An 8313-nucleotide genomic window follows, 5' to 3' on the forward strand; every position below is an offset into this window, starting at 1 on the left:
CGTGGGCTGAGCTGAAGCAGAGTCACCCTGGGGACCTCCGGGGTCAGAGGTTGGCAGGGTGGTTTGGACCCGACACGTGGTCCTGCAGGCCGATCGGAGCTGCAGTCAGTTGTCCACTGTATACACCAAAGTATACACACCGGTATTCGAACAAACACTGAATGGAAAAGACAAATATATGCCATATATATGGCATATTTTATTACAATAGTAACAATTTCATCTGACAAATATGAGGATAATGACTCGCTAAAACAAAATCTAATTTGCATACTGATGACAGATTATTAGGACTTTGCAATAACAGATTAAGACTCTACTCTCATTGAAGGCAAATGTGCTTTTAATCACTCTCACTCAGATTCAGACATAAAGGCGGATACCATTTTCATCTTGTGTGTCCAGTACAGATATGACAGGCTGCGTGCTAACCGTGTTGGCTCAATGCATGGCTGCAGATTGGATCAGCCAGCCTAGCTCCTGTGACAATGGGAAATGCACCTTCCAGCCTTTTAAAAAGCTGAGCTATTGAGGACTGAGAGGGTAAAGTAATACACCATGCATCTTTATGATGAATGAAAATAAAAACATAAAAATTAGATCTTAGTTGTAATACAGTTTCACATGCCCTCCAATGTTTTGCAGAAAGGCTGGAATTGTACATGTTCGGGGTATTGATAAGTTGAACGGTGCCTCTAATAGCTCCATATCACAATGCTCCTTATTTTGTCTGTTTTCCCTCCATTTCCCTGGGGAACGGAAACCATGGCAACACTGGTGTGAGAGGAAACGGATATATTCTAAAACTAGTTCCAGTAAATTAAGAAAATCTGGGACTGAAGCCAAGATGGAGGAGTAGTTTTCATTTTGTCTTATGGTTGTACTGTATGGTATATAGACAGGAAACAGCCCAGCCTCAGCAGTGACATGGTTAAAAAGGTTGTAATTTCTATATTTATTCTGTTTAACACAGCGTACAAACATTGACCACACACTATTTGCTTCCGCTTTATATGCAACATTTTTATTGAAAAACAAAGGTGAGTATAAAATCTATTAAAACTAAAGAGATAATTAATTTCAGGGGTCAAATAACATTTTTACAACTATACAATCAAACTATTCTCTTTATGTTGGGTCATAAAGTTTTCATACACCGAGAGGACCTTCAAATTAAATGCCTTTAAACGGTAAACCTTTGTTGGAACAAAATATTGCATGCATCCTTTTTGAAGTGTTTATCTTCCAGATGTATTATTATTTTAAACTTAAATGTACAGACATTTTCAAAAAATGACAAAGGAAAGGAAAATTAAAGACAAAAAAATGTGTTAACCAACGTTACTTTGCTTTGCCGACAAAGAGTTTGATGTCCTAGTTGGTTCAACTACAAACGGCAAATGTACTCCACTAAAAATAAAAGTCGCTTCGGACAAAAGCGTCTGCTAAATGATTTAATGTAATGTAACTGTAATGTAAATGTAATATAAATGTAAGGTAATTCCAAAATGGCAGAAACCATCGCATTTGAGAATACAACTCGATGTGTGTGTGGAAATCTCAAGGGGTCAAAGGTCATTGGGAAGGACCAGTTAGAGCAGTTAGACCGGAGCTCCTGGTCTCTCTCAGGGGAATCAGAGACTCCGGGACTCAGGGACATCCACAACATCCACACTAAAATACACCAAAATATGACAAATTCCATCATGAACTGATGATCAATGATGAGTTGATATTTCAGTTGATGAGTCATTATCTGGAACAGTTTTCTTATTCCAGTCCATTCCGCTGTAGGTATCCATCTCATCTACATACCATATTTCATTTATCCTTAATTTGTTTTCTGTGAAACTGAGACAAACATTTCTGTGATATCTCCACGTCCCTCAGATCACCATCTTTCCAATGATGCGCTTTGTACAAACACTTACATTCACACGATCTGGAGTTTTGATAATCCAGATTTTTGCTTATTTGACGTTATAGTGAGAGTTATGGATAGTTTCGGCGCTTCTATAGTCATTTGCTTGGTTAGTTAAATGCAGTGTCGGCAGATTTGCCTTAGCGAAAACCTTCCCTCTAGTGGCAGACAAGAGGACTTTCAATCTCAATCTATTACAGCCATGCTTTCCTCCTGCTTAGTTACCGAAACTAGGGTGTGGCACCTGTTCGTCTTGAGAGCCAGATATCGCTGCAGCTTAATAACACATAGTTGACCGTCTGGTATCTATCAACTTTTCCCGAATCTTTTTCCAGTCCTCGTTCCTACATTACACTAATAATACAGCTTTTAACATACTCAATATTGAGTATTTGACTATTGCAATTCAGTTTAATGTGGCGTTTTCCAAGGACGTCCATCTACACATGAACAAAAGTCATAAACCAGACAAAACAAAACAAATATGGACATATAAATATACATACAAAATATTGAGATTTTATATTTAGAAATATGTACCGAAAAATACACAGTCAAATACACTGATGGTCCAATAGCGCTGTGAGAACACTGCAGTGGGAAGTAAAATGCACCAGTGGATCAAACTGCTCAGAGTTTGTCTTTGGAGACGGAGATGAATGACATGGAAGAGTGTGACGTTAAACAGTGACGGTTTGCTGCTCCTACAGTTCCTCTACATTCAAGCAGTCCTCCAACAGAAAAAAAACCCCACAAAAAACTCCTTCATCCATCATTATTGCATAACATTATCAATACTTAAAGCCCTTTAATAAAAACATTTCATGATAAAAAAAAAAAAAGTCATTATAAAAGGAGATAACATTTTTTTTTTTTTTTTAAAAGTGCCAAATATTAAATTGCTACATTTCACTTTGGTTTCTATGGCGCCCCACGATGATCAGAGGAGAAAAGGGTTATTGATCCTTCCCTCTAATCACTCTAACCACCCAATAACCCTACTTATCCATTACCCTTGAATTACTAAATTCTGCCCTCAAATCAGTAATCAGCTCATTTTTGGTCCACACCCTCAAATCAATACCAGTTACTCTCAAATAACGATTTTTCTGGCCTCAAATTGACAATTAGTCTCCTCATTTAAACTTTGAGGGTTTTTTTTTTTTTAAGAAGAACCATCATTTTATTGGTCTCACAAGCCAGGTGCAATGCATTTCATAGAATGACTTTCAATTTCCATTTCCTCCCTCTCTAAAAACTGTTCCCTGCAGGGGAACGGAGCGTGCATGCAGAAGCCATTAACAGTTTGGGTGATTGAGGACGTCAGCTTAACGTAATTCCCTCTAAATATTGCTTGAAAAAAGATGGACGGCAAAGTCCTCACTACATTTACCGTCAATGTATAAACACGTCACAAACATTAAACCTTTCCTAAGTACTACGTGCTGCCATTAAAGGTGGGGATTGAAAGAATTAAAAGAAACATTAACTAGGAAAATGAATCATAAGGCCACAGGTTAGGCATGGATCATACACTCCAAGGAATTAATTAAATCATTTGTGGGCCCAGATGACTAAATCTATTGGCAATGATTAGCAATTTGGGGTATTGATTGCTATTTTGAGGGAACAATTTATAAAAGGCGGTTCCATAGGATTCTTTAAACTACACTTATGACATATTTAAAATCTTGCTTATTAATGTATTGTTTTCGCCTCAGGCAGTGGGAACGGACGCTTTTGTTGAAATATGTGTGAGTGTATGTGCTTCTTACATGTCTACCTGTATGATGATAAACACCTCAACCAATCAGAGCATGCCAAACCCCTCGGGGCTCATGGGCTCGAGTGTCTCTGGTCATCCATCTTCGTTTGGAGTGTGTCGTTCCATTTGACAGTGTTACCCAAGTGGCAGCCTGAAGCCGGTTTAGACTGGAGGCAGATCATTTAAACCTGGATTGTTGTGTAATCTACTTCATGCATGGGTTGATATGAGAGATGGAGGGGGGGGGGGGGGGGTATCACTGTCCTAGACACTGGCTCTCGAGGAGGGCTCGGTGGATATCCTGGAAGGACGGCCGCTCCTTGCTGTTCCTCCTCCAGCAGCTCAGCATGATCCTGTACAGCGAGTCCGGACACAGCAGCGGCTGCGGCAGGTAGATCTGCGGAGCAGGACGGAGGGATGGAGTTTGTTCAGGGTGTAAATCTGAAGCCTAAAAGATGTAGACGCCTAATGCATACTCTAATACATAAAGGATGCACGTGAGTCATGATTTGACTTCGTACTGACTGCCAACTGATTAGATCATAAAAATCAGCAGCACTTGGCTCCATCATTTAGAGGGCATGAGGGGAAAACCAGAACATCCATACTTTGCACAACCATCCAACAATACCTAGTACTATCTGTTACACCATGCACTATATGCTGCTGTTTTTATCTGGTTAGATGCTGCTAAACTATATGTTGTTGTACTGGTACTTGTACTGTGTTCAATAACAATAAAGTTTAATCAAACTAATCTAATAAATTTTTTTGTTATTTTTTCCCCCCAAAAAACATTTTCTCCCATTATATTGCTTCAATTGACCAACTTGATATATTGTCCAGAACTGGATCACAAGGGTGGCAAAAGGGTAACATTTAAAAATTGATTGAGATTTTCTATTTTGTTGAAAATGACACAATCCGTGAATTTGTTTTTGTTTATGATTTCTGTCTAATTTTCCCAAAAAGAAAAGCTGTCAAAAATGTGACAGACAGACAGACACTCACTTGTCTTTTCTGGTCCCTGAAGAACTCTCCTGTGTTTTCGATCACCTGCTCGTCAGTGAGCTGGGAGTATGGCTGCTCTTTGCAGAAGGTCAGCGTCTCCCATAGCGTCACCCCGAAGGCCCACACATCACTGGCGGTGGTGAACTTACCCTGGGGGGGAAACACACCACGAGAAATTAAATTATTAATATGAAACACATATAATTTTGTTTATACAAGTAGAGACAACTGACCTATAAATGGAGTAGAGACGGCCTTGTCTCTCTGGGAAACCTTTGACTCAAGGTTGAGTCTCAATTCTGTTCTTGAGGTGATATTTTAGAGATGCACAACTGCATTCTAGGATATGTTTATTGCTGATAAAAATCTGCATAAAAAGCAGAATTCCACTTTGCTCCAAATCTGCTTCCTGTTATGAGCCAGTCAGGTTCTGCTCTGGCAATAGGACCATTAATATGCACCATCAATAATCAGTATATATACATTCACTGGGCTGGAAAGTTTGGAAAGGTACATAAATGCATTTCTATATTTTTGCTAAGACCAAATTATTATGGTAAATATGAGTCCAATTTATGAGTTTATGTTTTAGAATTGCCATGAATTATCTGTGGGATTGTGGGAAGAGCAAATCTAGCTTGCTTCATAGAGACTAGAACAGCACAAAACTAAAATACCAGATCTAAATGGGAGAATAAGACTTTTTTGACTTGTTTTTCTCTTTTATCTCCTTAGCATTGAAAAGTAATCATTTCCACTAGGGTGGCTTTTGGTTGTGCCTGTCTGTTTGTGAAAAAAATTGTGGACAGGTTTCGTACGATTGAATGTCCGGGGTTGAGTTATTTTGCGTGATATGACAAAATATTATGTCCAGTGTCATGCAGTCAGTGGCAGCAGTGAGAGTTATGGTTCTCCAGATTTGATTTGTGCTGTTCGGCCTTCTATATTAGGGGTTCTCAATGTATGGGTCCCGACCCCCGCGGGGTCAGGAAGTGTTTTCTGGGGGTTGCCCGATTATTTTCTGAAAAAAAGGGAAATGTGTTAAAAAAAACAAAACCTAATAGTTTTTCAAAAATATTTTTTTTTTTTCTGAAATACTTCTCTCAGTTACTGCAAATTATTCAGTAGATGCACAATGAATAACTCCAGTAGGCTACATTTTCCATAAGAGAGACGGACAAAGAGCCAGCACAAACCAGTGTGTGCGTCCTTGTAACCATAGCAACTCACTCTCCCACTCCTGTCCCCGACAGCACAGGAGAAGAGACACTTGCTGATAGAAAAGCTGCTGCTGCGCTGACTCTCTGCGCAGCACGCATGGAAATAAATGTCAGTATGATAGAAATATATATATTTCAATTTACAAGCTTCCCTTGGTCAAAATGCGAGACATTCCATCTGGTTGCGGGACAATTGGTCAGAATTGCAGGACATGGGATAAGTCAAAATGTGGGACTGTCCGCACAAATTGGGACGTTTGGTCACCCTAAACACAAACATAGCACAAACAAACAAGACTATTTTCAAGCGATATGACCGATGATGGGGTGGAAAGTCACATAACAGCTCATGAAATATAATGTTAAATTAATCAAAAACCATAGCGGCACAAATTAGCACAAACGCAGCGTGGATGGCAATGATTTTATTAAAAAATGTAATCACATGAGTTGCCAACTCCATGGAGCTTTGTATGTACTTAGCTGAATATACGTTAGTTACGTACAAACCTTGTACGTAATAAAGGAATGACGGGTCACGAGAGAAGTTTGAGAACCCCTGTTCTAGTTAATAATATAACACTGTGAGTACTATTTTATAGTATACTAGTGTTAGAGGGGCTTACCAGCAGAATGCTCTCCCAGGACATCCAGCGTATGGGCAGCACCGCCCTGCCCTGGATGCGGTAGTAGTCCCCGCTGTACAGGTTTCTGCTCATGCCGAAGTCGGCGATCTTTATGGTGAAGTTCTTGCCCACCAGGCAGTTCCTCGTCGCCAGATCTCGATGGACAAAGTTCAGATATGAGAGGTACTTCATCCCTGACGCGATCTGAGTGGCCATGTAGCACAGGTTGCTGTAGCTGCAGAGTAAGGGAGGCGGGATGGTGACACAGACTCTGAAACACCAATGCACTTGAATTTATATCATACATGTTTTGAACCATAATGTTTTTTAAACGTATTAGGCAGGGCCATTTCTTGCTATACGTATGTGGACTATGGGGTCGCATAGGGCCACCGAATCCACCACGGGGCCCCCAAGTTGCCATTTTAGCCTTTTTTTAGATTTAGATTTTTATTAAAATGACTTCTCTCGGTAGCCAAGCGCCCTTTTAATTCTGTGCAGTGTCCTAATTAGTTTTATTGATTGTTTCTTTTGGGGTGGGGGGTATTTTTCATATGTTTAGCATTTATCAGTTGCAATATTTTCCTTAATTTTGATTCCTTAACAAATTTGCTCCAAACATTTAAAATCAACATGTGGTGTGGGGGTGGTTGCTGGATTTAAGCAGCCACACCTGTCATGGGTCTAAGTAATTGGGCCTGGGATCAGAGGGGCTGTACGCTTGTTGCTGGTTAGAGCAATCAGTGAGCAACAGGTAAAACCCCAATCCCCACACACACACAGGAGAGGGGCCTCTGTCATGACATGTTTTCCATCTCCTCCGAACTTGGAAAATGCAGCATCTGTCTCATTTACGCCCATTTGGGAGATGTTATAATGCATATTTGATAAAACCTGTACGTTTTCAGAACTTTCTTGATGTAGATAAGCCCCAGCGTTTCCCATTTTTTATCATTTTCTGTAGGTTTAAATTGCTACGGTCAACTTGAGATGTTTGAATTTGAGAGGAAAAAAAATATGTTAAGAGTTTAACACAGATCTAGCCTCTTTTCCTCTTAGAGTGCACCAGATTGATGCATTTAAATGTTAAATGCATGCCCCTGGATCACCTTAGAGGGTTTGGAAGCCCCCCACCATACTTCCACAAAATAGAGGCACCCAAACAACATTTTGCAAAGGACTAGAAACGGCCCTGGTATTAGGGACATTTGTATCAATTGTGGAGGTGTCAGTGATCTTGACGTGGCAGTGATTTTTAAAGTAAAAATTCCATTGCAAATTACTTTCCATACATCGATCAACGCTAATACAATGCCTGTTTTAGTCCTGTTAAAGCTCACATCTTCTGTAACTCGCCAAAGTATTTCTTCACTTTTAAATGAATTGCAACAACCATTTCCGGTAGAGAGTTATGTGAGAATTCTGGGTGAAAAATTGGGATGCATCCAACATCGAGAGCATTAATCTGCAGTTGAGGGTAATCACATAAAATTTTGTGTCTCCGTAATTTGTTAATTATATGCAGGTAATATTTCTCCAGATTGTGAGATGCAACCTTCTCGTCTGGCTTCGTACCTTTAAAGAGAATCCTGAGAGCGTCCCTGACTCGTTCACCCACCTAGTAACTCACTCACTCACTCACTCACTCACTCTCTCACCTTCCCACTCACCCCCTCACTCCCTGACTCTCTCACCTGACAGTGGGAGCGATGCTGAGCGAGGCCAGCGGGCCCTCTGGCTCGTGACGGGACAGGAACTGGTTGAGGTCTC

At 40.2% G+C, this 8313-nt stretch overlaps 1 protein-coding gene across 3 annotated transcripts in view; it reads right to left on the bottom strand.

The window, feature by feature from the left end:
• Nucleotides 1-537: 537 nt before the first annotated feature.
• The window catches only part of LOC307236376 (discoidin domain-containing receptor 2-like), a 45335-nt gene continuing 37559 nt past the window's right edge, over nt 538-8313 (bottom strand). For all 3 annotated transcript variants that reach the window (XM_080008774.1, XM_080008775.1, XM_080008773.1), the window contains exons 14-17: nt 8238-8313; nt 6544-6778; nt 4698-4847; nt 538-4083 (exon numbers count right to left, since the gene is read on the bottom strand). The exon at nt 8238-8313 is cut by the window's right edge and continues 122 nt beyond it. In XM_080008774.1, coding sequence (XP_079864900.1) covers nt 3943-4083; nt 4698-4847; nt 6544-6778; nt 8238-8313 — 602 coding nt within the window. In that variant the 3' untranslated portion in view covers nt 538-3942. The remainder of the gene's footprint in view (nt 4084-4697; nt 4848-6543; nt 6779-8237) is intronic.

This window comes from Zeus faber, assembly GCF_960531495.2.
Source record: "Zeus faber genome assembly, chromosome: 1".
Lineage (NCBI taxonomy): Eukaryota > Metazoa > Chordata > Actinopteri > Zeiformes > Zeidae > Zeus > Zeus faber.